Source organism: Gorilla gorilla, chromosome 4 (genome assembly GCF_029281585.2).
Source record: "Gorilla gorilla gorilla isolate KB3781 chromosome 4, NHGRI_mGorGor1-v2.1_pri, whole genome shotgun sequence".
NCBI lineage: Eukaryota > Metazoa > Chordata > Mammalia > Primates > Hominidae > Gorilla > Gorilla gorilla.
Window position 1 is genome coordinate 30,101,670 of NC_073228.2, and position 17,996 is coordinate 30,119,665.

At 41.0% G+C, this 17,996-nt stretch overlaps 1 protein-coding gene across 3 annotated transcripts in view; it reads left to right on the forward strand.

The window, feature by feature from the left end:
• INTS2 (integrator complex subunit 2) overlaps positions 1-17,996 on the forward strand; it is a 62,537-nt gene that overhangs the window by 31,618 nt on the left and 12,923 nt on the right. For all 3 annotated transcript variants that reach the window (XM_031011711.3, XM_031011712.3, XM_063706216.1), the window contains exons 12-17: positions 948-1,016; positions 2,435-2,569; positions 4,653-4,829; positions 6,473-6,581; positions 11,330-11,434; positions 15,166-15,330. In XM_031011711.3, coding sequence (XP_030867571.1) covers positions 948-1,016; positions 2,435-2,569; positions 4,653-4,829; positions 6,473-6,581; positions 11,330-11,434; positions 15,166-15,330 — 760 coding nt within the window. The remainder of the gene's footprint in view (positions 1-947; positions 1,017-2,434; positions 2,570-4,652; positions 4,830-6,472; positions 6,582-11,329; positions 11,435-15,165; positions 15,331-17,996) is intronic.

A 17,996-nucleotide genomic window follows, 5' to 3' on the forward strand; every position in this document is an offset into this window, starting at 1 on the left:
CCAGTATTTTTTGCCATTTAACTTTGCCATGTGGAAATTATTATCATTATTATTTTTATGTAGTATATTAAATGTTTTTTTTTTTTTTTTTGAGACGGAGTCTTGCTCTGTCGCCCAGGCTAGAGTGCAGTGGTGTGATCTCGGCTCACTGCAAGCTCCGTCTCCCAGGTTCATGCCATTCTCCTGCCTCATCCTCCCCAGCAGCTGGGACTACAGGCACATGCCGCCACGCCCGGCTAATTTTTGTATTTTTAGTAGAGATGGGGTTTCACTGTGTTAGCCAGGATGGTCTCGATCTCCTGACCTTGTGATCTGCCCGCCTCGGCCTCCCAAAGTGCTGGGATTACAGGCGTGAACCACCGCACCTGGCTGTAAATGTTCTTTTTGTGTTTTCTATTTTGCTCTTATGCTTAGAAATGTTTTCCTTTCTTGGGTTTATTTAAGTGGTCACTTATATTTTCTTCTAGTTTTTTTTGGTGGTTTCATGTTTTACATTTGAACGTTTTAATCTACTTGGAGTTTCTTTTAGTGTATGGTGTGATATGTGCAAAAAGTGTATGTGTGTCTATCTGTATATATACATATATACATATATTTGTGTGTGTATATGTGTGTATATACAGACACAGACACACACATACACACACACACATATTTCTCTTGGCCTCACAGAGGGGCAGCTATCCTAGCTCCACGTAGTAAATAATCTGTTTCCCCCAACCGACTGAAAATGCCAATAATAGTATTTATTAAGTGCTTTTTATATTGGTTCTGTTTTTGAGTATTAACACTTTAATGTTGGGTTTGGGGAAGCACTTCTAAAACAGAGTAGAGTACTTGAACATTTGAACATTTATGTGTATCACAGCCATTTTAGATAAGTTCCCTAGAATAAATTGTGTTTCATATATTTTTACATGCTTTTGGAATTCTTTTGGTAATTTTAGATTGTAATTAAGCCAAGCTCCTTGAGCAGGATGAAGACAATCTTCACACAGGAAATTTTTACTGAGCAGGTATTTCTTTTTATTCTTAGGTACTTATTTAACTTTCTTTTACAATATTCTTTGGGAGAAAACTTGTGTGTCTTACCTTAAGAAAATAATATGGTCTTTTTTCTTTTTAAACTCATGATGATTTATTTCATCTTTGAAACTTTCTTAAAGAATAATCCATTTAAAATACACTTTTAAAACTAGTCATAACATACCAAAACATCTTTTGAATTTATGTATTTTTGGAGACTTTGAGTAGATACTTAGGAGAATACTCTTAGATGTTGCTGGTAGGGCATCTCAAGGGGTAATTGTTTTAATGTGTCTGGAGAAAGATAAAATGAAGTCCTATTTAAACCTTTAGGCTGTAAAATTCATTTCTAACTAGATTACAGGCTAGAGTCTAAATTTCTTATACTTAACATGTTCTTCTTTAGCCTTAGCACTTTTGTCCATGGATAAGCGTAAGGATTTTTTTCATTTCTTTTTTTTTTTAATCTCACTCTGTCACCCAGGCTAGTATACAGTGGTATGATCATAGCTTACTGCAACCTCTGCCTCCTGGGTTGGAGCAATTCTCCTGCCTCAGCCTCCCAAGTAGCTAGGATTAGAGATGCACACCACCACGCCTAATTTTTGTATTTTCAGTAGAGATGGGGTTTTACCATGTTGACCAGGCTGGTCTTGAACTCCTGACCTCAGGTGATCCATCCACCTCAGCCTCCCAGAGTGCTGGGGTTACAGGCGTGAGCCACTGCACCTGGCCAGTTGTTGCTTTTTTGTGGCTATTAATATCTTTATTTCTATATTTTACTATCCCTCCCACCCTCAACACGCATATGCACATATACTCCTGAATTACAAGTAGTCACACAGCATGTGGGAGAATCATAAGTTATTTTTTGTCTTTAAATTTGAACCAATTGGAAGACAGCTTTGAAGAGGGTCTTTAAAAGACGATTAGAGCCTATGCATGACATATTGAGAATAAATATTTCTGTTTATATTTATGTGGTGCTTTATAGTTCATATGATGTTTTTCCAAAAAGAATATTTTCCCCCCATAACAATGCTTTGAGGCAGGTATGGCAGTGTCCCGTTTTGTAGATGTGAAAAAGATTCAGAAGATAAATGACTTCTTCTTCAAAGTCATTGAGCCCAGATTGTATGCTTCAAAATTTTATTTTATTTTTTTACCTTATCACACCACTGTGTATGTATCTATGTTTATAAACAAAAAATTAGGGAATTATATAAATCCCTAAATGTACATTTCTTCAGCATTCAAAGACAATTAAAACATGTAATAATTTATTTTCATCATTCATTTCTAGGGACCACACTTGTATTAGGTGTTGACAGTCTACTTACTAATCTCTCTTTCAAAATAATTTTATATTTAGTTCTATTATATTACTAATGCTATTTTTCCCTTTTAGGTTGTCACAGCTCATGCAGTTCGGGTCCCTGTCACCAGCAACCTGAGTGCCAACATTACTGGATTTTTGCCTATTCATTGTATTTACCAGCTTCTCAGGAGCCGTTCCTTTACCAAGCACAAAGTGTCAATAAAAGTATGCCCCTACAAATAAAACAAAATAAAAGCATGCCCCTACATTTTTATATATATATATATTTTCTTTTGAGATGGAGTCTTGCTCAGTCACCCAGGCTGGAGTGCAGTGGTGCAGTCTTGGCTCACTGTAACCTCTGCCTCCTGGGTTAAAGTGATTCTCCTGCCTCAACCTCCCAGGTAGCTGGGACTACAGGTGTGTGCCACCACGCCCGGCTAATTTTTGTATTTTTAGTAGAGACAGGGTTTCACCATGTTGGCTAGCTGGTGTCGAACTCCTGACCTCAAGTGATATGCCTGTCTCAACCTCCCAAAGTGCTGGGATTACAGGCGTGAGCCACTGTGCCTGGCCTACATTTATATTTCAAAGAACAACCTAAATTAATGCTTTCTCCCCAGTTGTATTTCAGTTTGTAGGCCTTTATTGTGGGTTTTGTGTAGGAAATGTGTGGTATAAAGCTAAGTTACTAGTCATTTATATAAGTATAGTAATTAGGGATAGTAATTATAATTATATAATTATACAGTAATTTCAGATTTTTAAAACAATGTAAGATTTTCAAAATGCATAATACTCCATTTAAATTATCAATAGTGGCACATGGCTATTTTATTAAAACTTAGAAACTGCCATTTTCTAATTTTTTTTTTTAATTTTAAAGACAGGGTCTCACTCTGTCGCCCAGGCTGTCATAGCTCACTGTAACCTCAAACTCCTGGGCTCAAGCAGTCCTCCTGCCACAGCCTCCTAAGTAGCTGGAACTACAGGTGCGAGCCACCACTCCTGGCTTTTTTTTTTTTTTTTTTTTTTTTTGAGATGGAGTCTCACTCTGTTGCCCAAGCTGGAGTGCAGTGGTGCTATCTCAGCTCACTGCAACCTCCGCCTCCTGGGTTCAAGTGATTCCCCTGCTTCTGCCTCCTGAGTAGCTGGTGTTACAGGCTCCTGTTACCACGCCTGGCTAATGTTTTTTTTTTTTTTTTTTTTTTTTTAATTTTTAGTAGAGACAGGGTTTCACCATGTTGGCCAGGCTGGTCTCAAACTCCTGACCTCACGTGATCCACCCACCTCGGCCTCCCAAAGTGCTGGGATTACAGGCATGAACCACCGTGCCTGGCCTCATACCTGGCTTTAAAAAGTGTTTTTTTTTAGAGACAGGGTCTCGCTATTTTGCCCAGGCTGGTCTGGTCTTGAACTCCTGGTCTCAAGCAATTCTCCTACTTCGGCCTCCCGAAGTGTTGGGATTACAGGCGTGAGCCACTGCAGTGGGCCTGGTTTTGTTTTACAAATTGGGGAAGTTGCCATGACTAGTATTTGTTGATTTGTCATAAGGACACCTCACACCTAACTTAGAATTTTGACATGTTTTGATTTGTCTTAGTTGGCTATATCTAACAAGTTAAAAGGCCCTCTAAAGAGAAGGTCTTAAGACCCAGGAGGTAAAGTAGACTGAAACTTTTTCAGATATTTACAAAGAACAGTGAATAATATATGCATGATATATCACTTTTAATTGTCGCTTGTTTTTTGTGATTTAGTGAGATTATTTTCCAGCCAGATTGCATCTTCTGCTTTATATATTTAGCAAGTAAAATAGCTAAGAATTAAGAGTTCACATGCACACCCAACATTTTACATGTCCTCCATCCAATGATAGTTAAGTGATAGTCTCCTGTAAGTGCTTGTCAGAGACATTTTCTTAGTCTATCTGAGGGTTTGCTGTGAAGGACCTATCTCTCTCTCTCCAAATTCCTATCTAATGTGAGCTCTCCCATGACGACACACATGGTGCTCTAAATACAGATATGGTAGGGACTTAAAATGTTTTTCCCACTACTTAAAAACGAATAGATTAAACCGAAAGGCAAGCTTCTAGTGGAGGGTGCACCTAAGATGATACAGATATAAAGGTAGTTCATATTTTAAAATCAAAGGCAGTTATGATACTAATATATTTGGAACTGCCAAAAGTTAATAGTGAGTTTTACTGATTCATAATTCATGTAAAACTGTATGTACTTTTATAATTTTGCTTGGTTTTTCTTTTTGCCACAATTAATTCAGTGTCTATAACATTCTTTCTTAGGATTGGATTTATAGACAGCTGTGTGAAACCTCTACTCCACTTCATCCTCAATTACTTCCTTTGATTGATGTGTACATAAATTCTATACTTACTCCTGCGTCGAAATCTAATCCAGAAGCCACAAATCAGCCAGTCACAGAACAGGAGATACTCAATATTTTCCAAGGAGTCATTGGGGTAAAATAGTGTTTCTTTTATATCTATTAACTTATTTTTCTTTTAGTTCTTCTTACTTAACCCATATTTTTGTTTTCCTATCAGAGGACTTGTAGGTAGTTCTGAATTTAAAATTAGATTAAATTTCCTTAGATCACCTGTAAAAATTAAAAGAATGGTATTAGTTCCAAGTAGTTTGCTAAACAGGCACTTGTGTAAGAATTTTTTTTTTTTTTTTTGAGATGGAGTTTCACTCTTGTTGCCCAGGCTGGAGTGCAGTGGCGCGATCTCGGCTCACTGCAACCTCCTCCCTGCAACCTCTGTCTGCCGGGTTCAAGTGATTCTCCTGCCTCAGTCTCTCGAGTAGCTAGGATTGCAGGCGCCTGCCACAACGCCTGGCTAATGTTTTGTATTTTTAGTAGAGACAGGGTTTCACCATGTTGGCCAGGCTGATCTCGAACTCCTGACCTCAGGTGATCTACCTGCCTCAGCCTCCCAAAGTGCTGGGATTACAGGTGTGAGTCACTGTACCTGGCCTTTTTTTTTTTTTTTTTGAGACTGGAGTCTTGCTGTGACACCCAGGCTGGAGTGCAATGGGCAGTCTCAGCTCACTACAACCTCCGCTTCCTGGGTTCAAGTGATTCTCCTGCTTCAGCCTCCTGAGTAGGCTGGTCTCGAACTCCTGACCTCAAGTGATCCTCCTGCCTTGGCCTCCCAAAGTGCTGGGATTACAGGTGTGAGCCACTGCGCCTGGCCAGTAATTTTTTTTTTTTTTTTAAGTTTCACTTTAAAGTCTAATGGGTTCCCTGGAGATTGTGTATTTGATCAAGTACTGTGTGGGATTTCAAGATATTCAGCATAGGTTTGTTTAGCATCCTGGGAATCTAAGATATACCTACATTCATTTAGGGGGATTTTTATTTTTATTTTTATTTTTTTTTTCTGTTTTGAGACAGAGTCTCACTCTGTTGCCCCGACTGGAGTGCAGTGACACGATCTCAGCTTACTGCAAACTCTGCCTCCTGGGTTCAAGTGATTCTCATGCCTCAGCCTCTCGAGTAGCAGGGATTACAGGCACCTGCCACCACGCCTGGCTAATTTTTATATTTTTAGTAGAGACAGGGTTTTACTATGTGGACCAGCTGGTCTCCAACTCCTGACCTCAGGTGATCTGCCTGCCTCGGCCTCCCAAAGTGCTGGGATTACAGGTATGAGCCACTGCTCCTGGCTCATTCAGGGAAAATTTGATGAAAGTATTTTTTCCCCAGTTTGTTAGAAGGGAAAAACAGTTGCATTTTTCACAAATATATTTAAGTATACAATGTCTTATTTAGGAGTTACTTTTTTCATGGTAATTTCATATAATACTTGGGACTCCTGTCTTTCAGAAGCAGCCTGATGGGTTTGCTATTGAGTAGTAGCTGAAGTCTTTTCTTTGTCTTATCTTAAAGACCACTTAAGCATGTTGCCTTTCATCTCTCATGCCATCTCAGATTTCATGTTTTTTTTTTGAGTTTAATACACACACAGCAGCATTTCTCCTGTTTTACCTGAGTTAGGAGCAGCAATGCTGAATAGTCTATTTTGATTCTTTTACTATCAAGAAAAAAAAAAGCACTCATGAAATTCAGAGTATTTCAGAGTATTTGTAATGTTACCTCCAGGGTGACAACATCCGCCTTAATCAGCGTTTCAGTATCACAGCACAGCTTTTGGTGCTCTACTATATACTGTCTTATGAAGAGGCTCTTCTAGCAAACACGAAGACTTTAGGTAAGTTGTACGTAGAGGAGTGGTTCTAGTGGTAGTTTATTTTATTAGCTTGTATTTTGTTACTTTCCAAACTGTTCTTTGATAAGGGCAATATTTTAATAAACTCTAGTATCATTTTATAATCTTTGCAATGTGGGCATTGTATACTTGATACATAAATCATGTATGTTGGGGTATGTAACCACGATTTATGGCCCAGTCCTCCTTATCAGAGGCTAAATTAATAGATAACAGAATTGCCTGTATTTTAACAGTTGTGTAGGTCTTGTTCACTAAATATAAATTTAACACCTGATGGAGCTGTAACTGAATTTTTTTCTCTTAATTTGAGTCTTTGCCCGGTCTTCCTTCCATTAGTGTAAAGAGTAACAACCTAATCAAAAACAATAGAAAAGGCCAGACGAGGTGGCTTACACATGTAATCCTAGCACTTCGGGAGGCCAAGGTGGGCGGATCACCTGAGGTCAGGAGTTCGAGACCAGCCTGGTCAACATGGCGAAACCCCGTCTCTACTAAAAATACAAAAATTAGCCAGGTGTGGTGGCTCATGCCTGTAATCCCAGCTACTCAGGAGGTTGAGGCAGGAGAATCCCTTGAACCCAGAGGTGGAAGTTGCAGTGAGCTGAGATTGCGCCACTGCACTCCAGCCTGGTGGACAGAGTGAGACTGTGTCTCAAAAAAAAAAAAAAAAGTAGAAGAGTTTCATTTTTTTTTTGTTTTGTTTTTGTTTTTGTTTTTTGTTTTTTGTTTTTGACAGTCTTGCTCTGTTGCCCAGCCTAGAGTGCAGTGGCGTGATCTTGGCTCACTGCAAGCTCTACCTCCTGAGTTCACGCCATTCTCCTGCCTCAGCCTCCGGCGTAGCTGGGACTACAGGCGCCCGCTACCACGCCTGGCTAATTTTTTTGTATTTTTAGTAAAGATGGGGTTTCACCATGTTAGCCAGGATGGTCTCCATCTCCTAACCTCGTGATCCGCCCGCCTCGGCCTCTCAAAGTGCTGGGATTACAGGCGTGAGCCACTGCGCCTTGCCGAAGAGTTTCGTTTTGCCGTTAACATTGGGCTGGGTATGGTAGCTCATTCCCTGTAATCTCAGTACTTTGGTACTTTGGGAGGCTGAGATGGGATGGTCACTTGTGCTCAGAGTTTGACACCAGCCTGGAAAACAGCAAGATGCCCATCTCCACACACACACACACACACGCACGCACGCACACACGCACACAGAGAATGTCACTGAAATGGGCTTTGAAACTTAGTTACTTCACATAATATCAGAAGGTCAGATTTAGCATGCATGATATCATTATAAAGTGGTATCTTTTCCTGTATTTGAAAAAGAAGGTTTACCTGTGTTTATACTTCCTACATGTGTGTAGTTCATTTCATCTATTTATTTTTTGAGACAGGGTCTCACTCTGTCACCCAGGCTGGAGTGCAGTGGCATGAACATGGCTCAGTGTAGCCTTGATCTCTTGGGCTCAAGGGATCCCTGCCTCAGCCTCCCATGTAGTTGGGACCACAGGTGGACACCACCATGCCTGGCTGATTTTATTTTTTGTAGAGATGGGATTTGCCATGTTGCCAGGCTGATCTCAAACTCCTGGGCTCGAGCAGTCCTCCTGGCTTGGCCTCCCGAAGTGCTGGGATTGCAGGTGTGAGTGATCCTCCTGACCTTTGCGTGTAGTTTTTAATTTGTTTTTCTTTTGTTTTTGAGACAAAATCTCACTCTGTCACCCAGGCTGGAATGCAGTGGTGCGATCTTGGCTCACTGCAACCTCCGCCTCTCGGGTTCAAACGATTCTTCTGCTTCAGCCTCCTGAATAGCTGGGATTACAGGTGCGTACCACATTCCTGGCTAATTTTTGTATTTGTAGTAGAGATGGAGTTTCATCATACTGGCCAGGCTGGTCTCGAACTCCTGACCTCAAGTGATCCACACACCTCAGCCTCTCAAAGTGCTGGGATTACAGGTGTGAGCCATCACACCCGGCCTGGATTTTCTTTTTTATGTTTTGACATTTTCTGTGTCTTTGATACAGTTCTTGTTTGGAATTTCTGTATATTCTCACATATTTAATCTTTTCCGTGAACTTTATAATAATTTTGTTAAATTTCACAAATGAAAATTATGTTGGGATTTTGATAAGAATTATGTTAAACTTATAGATTAATTTGGAGAGAATTTACGTCTTTGCAGTACTAAGTCTTCCTATCTAGGAACCTGAAATAAATTTTTGCTTTTTAATCGTGCACATATAGTTTAGTCTTTTTTTTTGAGACAGAGTCTTGTTGTGTTGCCCAGGCTGGAGTGCAGTGGCACGATCTCAGCTCACTGCAACCTCCGCCTCCCGGGTTCCAGTGATTCTCCTGCCTCGGACTCCTGAGTAGCTGGGATTACAGGTGCCCACTAACACGCCCCACTGAATTTTGTATTTTTAGTAGAGAATGGGTTTTATCATGTTGGTGAGGCTGGTCTCGACCTTCTGACCTCAAGTCATCCACCCACCTTGGCCTCCCAAAGTGCTGGGATTACAGGTGTGAGCCACTTTGCCTGGCCTTAGTTTAGTCTTATAGTTAACTCATGTAAACCCTCATAACAATTCTGAGATAGGTGTGGTTATGTTTATTTTACAGGGGAGAACACTGAGGCACAAGGAAGTTAAGTAACTTCCCTAAGTTAGTATTAAGTATTGTAATAAGTATTGGAACCAGGATTTGTCTATTTCTGGAACCTATAACTATTGTTTTAACTGCCTTCTGATTTTTTCTTAATTCATAAAAGATTGGTATGGAAAACTATGCTAATTTATTAACTTAAAAGGGAGATTATATCTAAATGAGAGTATATGGTATATATGTGGTCTATATAGACAGTGATTCTCAACCTTTATTCTAACACTTGCACTTACATACTTCTTGTCCTTAATAAAAGAAAAATGGTTGAGCTTTACTGTTTGTAGTTTGTAAGAGAATAAACACATTGTACATCCTTTGTGAAATTACAAACACCCTGATTGAGATTCTCATATATTCCTGTGGTGTAAGGGAAAGTACCTTGGAATGAGCTTTGGGTGCCAGGCATATAGAATGCAGTAGAGATGAGAGAGAGAAAGATAGTATTGACTGGCAAGGACCTTTACTCTGTGTGATCTGAGGATTCACTGAAGGTGGCCGAATCTCTATTTAAATAAGATGACTATGGCCGCAGGTTGAAGGATGGATTAAATTGGAGGCAGGGAAAGTGGGCCATAGAAGATATTTAAACAAAAGGTGAGTAGGCACTGAATTAGGATAGCAGCAAAAGTACAGAAATTAAAATGGACTTAGAAGAAAAAAAGGGTGGACATGGCTGGTTGAGGGTAGGAGTTGTGAGAGAAGGAAGTCAAATTCGTATTGCCTGACTTAATTTAAAAAGAGGCCAGATATGATGGCTCACGCCTGTACTTTGGAATGCTGGGGCTGGTGGATCACCTGAGGTCAGGAGTTTGAGACCAGCCTGGCCAACATGGCGAAACCCCGCCTCTACTAAAAATGCAAACATTAGCTAGGCGTGGTGGCGGGCACCTGTAGTCTCAGCTACTTGGGAGGCTGAGGCACAAGAATTGTTTGAATCCAGGAGGCAGAGGTTGCAGTGAGCCAAGATTGAACCACTGCATACCAGCCTGGGTGACAGAGTGACTCATCTCAGGGAAAAAAAAAAGATTTAGTCACCACTATTGTATATAATATGATAAAATTCACTGTGGCTCATGCCTGTAATCCCAGCAGTTTGGGAGGCCAAGGCGGGTGGATCATGAGGTCAGGAGATTGAGACCATCCTGGCTAACACAGTGAAACCCCATCTTTACTAATAATACAAAAAATTAGATGGGCGTGGTGGTGGGCGCTTGTAATCCCAGCTACTCAGGAGGCTGAGGCAGGAGAATCACTTGAACCTGGGAGGCAGAGGTTGCAGTGAGCCAAGATCACGCCACTGCACTCCAGCCTGGTGACAGAGTGAGACTCTGTCTCAAAAAAAAAAAAAAAAAATTGGCCGGGCCCAGTGACTCACGCCTGTAATCCCAGCAATTTGGGAGGCTGAGGCAGGCTAGATCCCCCTGAGTTCAGGAATTAGAGACCAGCCTGGCCAACATTGCAAAATGCTGTCTCTACTAAAAATGCAAAAATTAGCCAGGCATGGTGGTGGATGCATGTTATCTCAGCCAATCTACTTGAGAGGCTGAGGCGGGAGAATCGCTTGAACCCGGGAAGCGGAGGTTGCAGTGAGCTGAGATCATGCCACTGCACTCCAGCCTGGGCAAAAAGAGTGAGACTCTGTCTCAAAAAAAAAAAAAAAAAAGATAAAATTACAGTTTCTTTTTATAAGATGCATTGGAATCATGAAGCTCTAGGCCGTATGTTCATGATCACATTTGATCTTGTCATTAGGTTTTGGAAAATCTTGACTCACTTGTTGGTTCTTTTAGTGTAGGGCACTTTTGCACATGGCTTCTCTCAACCTGTTATGAATTTTCTTCTGTCTAGTTTTAAATTTCAGGACATTTTCCAGATCTTGCTCCAGGTATGTTCTTGTTCTTCCTGTGTAGCCACTTGTTTTCGTAATGATTCTTCATCTTTTATATGCTATATTCACAGGTTAATTGCATTAAAAGTAATTTGACTTTGTTTTTGTTTTCATTTGGGTTGAAGGTTAAGATTTCTGTTGTTTCTGGACATTTTATTTATTTTACACTTTTTATCTTTGATAGCTGCCATGCAAAGAAAGCCCAAATCATATTCTTCTTCTTTAATGGATCAGATTCCTATCAAATTCCTTATTCGACAGGCTCAAGGGCTGCAGCAGGAGTTGGGAGGTATGTTTTATTTTGCTTTTTACTGCTAAAGTTTATTGTTAAAAAACCTTTCTGTTTATAATGTTATGAAGTGTAATAGGTGCTTAATGTTAAAAATTCAAACAGTTCAAGAGTGAAATTCCTCTTTGCCTCCCTCACTAAATCTATTATTTCAGTTATTGCAAACCACCCTGCCCCCTAAAACGCAACCCTAGCTATTTTCAGTTGATATGTATTTTCAGGCTTTTTTCTCCTGTAGGTTGAACTGTATGAAATTGCAGATATTCAGCTAATTTAGAGCTACAGAAACAGCAGGTTCTTGTGGTTGAACCTAACAGACACTTAACAGAAGTAAAAAAAAAAAATTTTTTTTAACTCTGAATAGTATTGTACACTACCTCTTTTGTTTGTTTGTTTGTTTTTGTTTTTGAGACAGTGGCTCACTCTGTCATCCAGGCTGGAGTGCAGTGGCATGATCTTGGCTCACTGTAACCTCCACCTCCTGGGTTCAAGTGATTCTCATGCCTCAGCCACTCAAATAGCTGGGATTACAGGCATGCGCGCCACCATGCCTGTCTAATTTATGTATTTTTAGTAGAGACAGGGTTTCACTATGTTGCCCAGGCTGGTCTTGAACTCCTGGTCTCAAGTGATCTGCCCACCTCGGCCTCCCAAAGTGCTGGAATTACAGGAGTGAGCCACCATGCCCGGCCTCCCCTGCCTCATCTAAGGCTTGTTTTTTTTCTTGGAGTCTTGAACATCTTTACATATCAGTACAGGTAGATCTGCCTTACTGTTTCTGATTGTTTTATGATCCATAGTATGGATATATTGTAATATTTTTACTATAAATCCTGTTAAGTAGAAATATTGTAGTGTTTTTTGAAATTAGATATTTTTCTTTCTTTTTTTTTTTTTCTTTAGGGAAAGGGTCTCACTACGTTATCCAAGCTGGAGTGCAGTGGGTAACTGCAGACTCAAACTCCTGGGCTCAAACATCCTCCTACCTCAGTCTCTCTAGTAGTGGGGACTACAGGCCTGTGCCATCACGCCCAGCTAATTTTCTAGAGATTTTTCTTAATTAAATACCTCTTTAATGTTTGAGTGTGGGTGTTTTTCTTTCTGTTAAGTTGGAATTTTCTTTTTCTTTTTTTTTTTTTTTTTTTGAGACGGAGTTTCGCTCTTATCTCACAGGCTGGAGTGCAGTGGTGCGATCTTGGCTCACTTCAACTCTCTTCTCCCAGATTCAAGTGATTCTCCTGCCTCAGCCTCCCGAGTAGCTGGGACTACAGGCTCCTGCTACCATGCCCAGCTAAATTTTTGTATTTTTAGTGGAGACCTCATTTCGCCATGTTGGCCAGGCTGGTCTTGAACTGACCTCAGGTGATCCACCCACGTCAGCCTCCCAAAGTGCTAGGATTACAGGCGTGAGCCACTGCCTGGCTGGAATTTTTTCTTTATTATGGTTGGTTTCAAGGAGAAACATGAGCCTTCATTGCTCATCGTTAACCGGATGTCTGCAGCATTTATTTACTTATATCTTTGTATAATCTTTTTTTTTTTTTTTTTTTTAAGTAGAGACGTGGTTTCTTCATGTTGGTTAGGCTAGTCTCGAACTCCTGACCTCAAGTGAAGAGCCCTACTCAGCCTCCCAAAGTGTTAGTATTACAGGCGTGAGACACCGTGCCTGGCTTTTTTGTATAATCTGTTTCCAGAAAATAATGTTATTTTTAACAGCATTTGGCAATTGATATACTTTATTGAAAAGAGTATGAAATGTTGATTAGTTTACACTTTTGTAAGCAGTCTTTTTTGTGATGGTTGGGTATAGTTTTAACTGTATATATACTCCTGTATGCATTTAGAAATTTAAATGTTAAAGTAATGCCATTTTTGATTGTTACAATGTCTTTTCAAACACAGAAACATCAATTTTAAGCTGTTTCTATGAGAACGGAATTGCGTATTGTTCCTACTGGGATAAAGCAGTGGTATCATTTGATTTGCATAATAAGAGGATAATTAGATCTAAAGTACTTTGATTCCTACTACTACTGCGTAGTCTTACTGTTATGATGATAATAGTATGGTAGCAACAATATTTATTAGGTACTTATGTGTGAAGCACTTAGCATAGTAGTACTTTGTTAATTCATTAACTAAATAGGCATTTTTATAGTGTCATAATTTTTTTTGAGACAGCATCTTGCTCTGTCACCCAGGCTGGAGTGCAATGGCATGATCTTGGCTCACTGCAACCTCCACGTCCCAGGTTCAAGCAATTCTTGTGCCTCAGCCTCCCAAGTAGCCAGGATTACAGGCGTGTGCCACCACGCCTGGCTAATTTTTGTATTTTTAGTAGAGACAGGATTTCCCCATGTTGGCCAGGCTGGTCTCCAACTCCTGGCCTCAAGTGATCTATCCCCCTCAGTCTCCCAAGGTGCTGGGATTACAGGCATGAGCCACCGCACGCGGCCTCTCATTATTAACATTATACATAATAGTCATGAATAGTCAAACTGTGGTATAGGTAAAATGTTATAAATAAGGCTTTGATTTGGTAACAAGTTTTCCCATTTCTTTTGGTCTTCTTTAATACTTCTTGAACCAAGAAAAAATGCCCCCCATTGTGGGTATCATCAGTACTGCTTCTCTTGGCTGACATATGTGGCTGTGTGACTTTAGGGTTGTTAATATTAATAAATGTCTTTCAGCATTGTTTGTTCCTTACAGTAGAATGGAGGCATTGCTTACTTTGTATGAATGTTAGGGAGAGATGAGAAAACATACATAAAGTACCCGAGACCTTTCAGGTATTCAAAGTGGGCAACTTTAATTTTACCATATCTATAGCGATGATTCTCAACAGGGTTGGAGGAAAGGGCATGTTCTCTACAGAAGCCTATCAGTATTTCTGAATAGGACCTTTTCCAAACCATATATGATAGTCCCCAAATGGACATTCTTTTCTCCTGCTTTTCTTTCCTCTACCCTGAACTCTTGAACCATTGCTATGTCAAACAACTTTAGGAGACTGTTATGTTGGGTGGGGTGGAAGAAAGTTGAAAGCTTTCTTTATAGGTAGTAGTTCCCACGTCACTGTTTATCACATTACTTCAGGATCTTCATTTAAGCAGTTTCCCTTGATCAAATGACTGTCAAGAAGTTCTTAAACTGTAGTTTGCATGCACAAGAAGTGCACATTCGTAGGCCTCCATTCTAGAGCTTCTGATCTAGTACCTGGGATGGTATTCATTATTCTGCACATGAAACAAGCTTCCCAAGCTTATGGTGCTGGTGGTGCTCTAATCATTCTTTTTTTATTTTTGAACGGGAGTTTTGCTCGTTGCCTGGGCTGGAGTGCAATGTTGCGATCTTGGCTCACTGCAACTTCTACCTCCTGGGTTCAAGCGATTCTCCTGCCTTAGCCTCCTGAGTAGCTGGGATTACAGGCACCCAACACCACGCCCGGCTAATATTTGTATTTTTAGTAGATACGGGGTTTCGCCATGTTGGCCAGGCTGGTCTTGAACTCCTGACCTCAGGTGATCCACCCGCCTCGGCTTCCCAAAGTGCTGGGATTACAGGCGTGAGCCACCACGCCCGGCCATCTAATCATTTTTTGAGAAACACTGACTTAGAGCATAACCCTCTTTCCTTGTGGGCTGATGGCTTGATAAAAATGAGAGGGGTGCGGAAGCTTCTGGTGTTTGAGCATGAAGAATCCAATTGATTTTCTGTAAATTTTCAAGGGTTGCATTCAGCTTTACTACGTCTCCTTGCTACTAACTACCCACATTTATGTATTGTGGATGACTGGATTTGTGAAGAAGAAATCACAGGGACTGATGCCCTGCTACGGCGAATGCTCCTGACTAATAATGCTAAAAATCATTCTCCCAAACAACTCCAAGAAGGTATAGTAAATTATTGATACTCCTTTAACCCCTTTTGTAGTACAAGGAGATGCTAGGCTAATTGAAATCTTATAATCATACAGAATTTTCCCATGGATATAACAACGTTTTGGTGAATGTATTTTAAGTATGTAAAATACTCTTTGCGTTTAAGGAATTTTATGCTCCCTTCCCCTCCCCCCTTTCCTCCTTTCGCCCTTTCCCCTTTTATTCCTTTCCCCCTTTCCCCCTTTTCCCTTTCCTTTCCTTTTGTGTTTGTGTGTCTTTCTCTCTGTCACCCAGGCTGGAGTGCAGTGGCGTGATCTCAGCTCACTGCAGCCTCCACCTGCTGGGCTCAAGCAGTCCTCCTACCTGAGTCCCACAAGTAGCTGGGACTACAGGTGTGAGCCACCAGGCCTGGCTGATTTTTTTAGTTTTTGTAGAGATGGGGTTTCACCATGTTGCCCAGGCTGGTCTCGAACTTGTAAGTTTGAGTGATCCTCCTGCCTCAGCCTCCCAGAGTGCTAGGATTAAGGTGTGAGCCACTGTGCCAGGCCAGGAATTTTTACCATTTCTTTCTGATGTGCTTGTATCTTTTCTCTCATAGGTCCTATATTATATCACTAAAAAGGTGGTGTGGTTTTAGAAAGGTTCTAAACTGGTTAGAAATAAGTGCAGTGTAGGCCGGGCGCGGTGGCTCACGCCTGTAATCCCAGCACTTTGGGAGGCCGAGGCGGGCGGATCACGAGGTCAGGAGATCGAGACCATCCTGCCTAACACAGTGAAACCCCGTCTCTACTAAAAATACAAAAAAAAATTAGCCGGGCGTGGTCATGGGCGCCTGTAGTCCCAGCTGCTCGGGAGGCTGAGGCAGGAGAATGGTGTGAACCCGGGAGGCCTAGGTTGCAGTGAGCCAAGGTTGCACCACTGCACTCCAGCCTGGGTGACAGAGCGAGACTCCATGTCAAAAAAAGAAATATGTGCAGTGGAGTAGGACTATGTAATGGAGAATGTTCTTCTAGATCAGCACTGTTAAATAGAAATATAATGTGAGCTATAACACCTATATATAATGTGAGCTGTAACACCTATAAACTTTCCAGTAAGAAGAAACAGGCAACACTAATTTAAATAACCATTTTATTTGACCAAATATGGCCAATATTTTTTCTTTATTTTTTTTGAGACAGAGCCTTGTTCTATTGCCTACTCTGGACTGCAGTGGTACAATCTTGGCTCATTGCCTCTCAGGCTCTAGCAATCCTCCTGCCTCAGCTTCCCCATTACCTGAGACTACATGTACATGCCACCACACCCAGCTACTTTTTGTATTTTTTGTAGAGAAGGGGTTGCCATGTTGCCCAGGCTGGTCTCAAACTCATGGGCTCAAGCAGTCTGCCTGCCTTGGCCTCCCAAAGTGCTGGAATTACAAGCATGAACCACCGTGCCTGGCCTGCCAATATTATTTCACCATGTAATCAATATTAAAATTTTAATGAGATATTTTACCCCCCACTAAGACTCCTGCACTTAGTCTTTGCAATCTGTTGTGTATTTTACACTTATAACACACCTCAATTTGGACTAGTTATTTCAGATGCTCAATAGCCAGATGTGGTTAGTTGTTATTGGAGAGCATAGTTTTAGATATTTTTTAGTAACAGCAATCTTCTGGGTGCTTACATCCTATAAGGGGACCACCTGGAGGAAAGTTTCAAGTTTGAGCCTTTCAAATAAATGTTAGCTATCAAAAGCAATACTTCAGCATATTTTCCTCTTTCAGTCCTGTTTTTAAAATCAGTCTGGGCTGGACAGTGACTCACGCCTGTTATCTCAGCACCTTGGAAGGCCAAAGCAGGAGGATCACTTGAGGCCGGGAATTCAAAACCATCCTGGGCTCTTGATTGGTAAAGGCAAGAGGGAAAAAAAAAAAAAAAAAAAAAAAAGACCAGCCTGGGCAACATAGCAAGACTCCCATCTCTAAAATGAAAAAAATAAATTAAAAAATAAGATCAGTCTGAATCACCAAGAAAATAAGATTAGTCTTCGGGTCAGTAAAGTGTTTTTTTTTTTTTTTTGGAGACAGGGTCTGTTGCCCAGGCTCAAGGTTGGAGTGCAGTGGCAGGAACACAGCTCACTGCAAACTCTGTCTCCTGGGCATAAGGGATCTTCCTCTCGAGTACCTGGTATTACAGGTACACCACCACATCCGGCTAATTATTTTACTTTTTGTAGAGATGTGGTCTTGCCATGTTGCCCAGACGGGTCTTGAACTTCTGGACTCATGCAATCCTCCTACCTCAGCTTCCCAAAGTGCTGAGATTACAGGTGTGAGCCACCATGCCTATCCCATTAATGTGATTTTTAAAAAAAGATATTTTTGTTCTTTATGAAAGAACAACTACACTTGCATGAATTTTTCTTAGGGCCCTTATTTTTTTATTTTTTTGAGATGGCGTCTTGCTGTGTCACCCAGGCTGGAGTGTGCTGGTGCAATCTCAGCTCCCTGCAACCTCCGCCTCCCGGGTTCAAGTGATTCTCCTGTCTCAGTCTCCTAAGTAGCTGGGATTACAGGTGCCTGCCACCACGCCTGGCTCATTTTTGTATTTTTAGTAGAGAGGGGGGTTTCACCATGTTGGCCAGGCTGATCTTGAACTCCTGACCTCAAGTGATCCACCCGCCTTGGC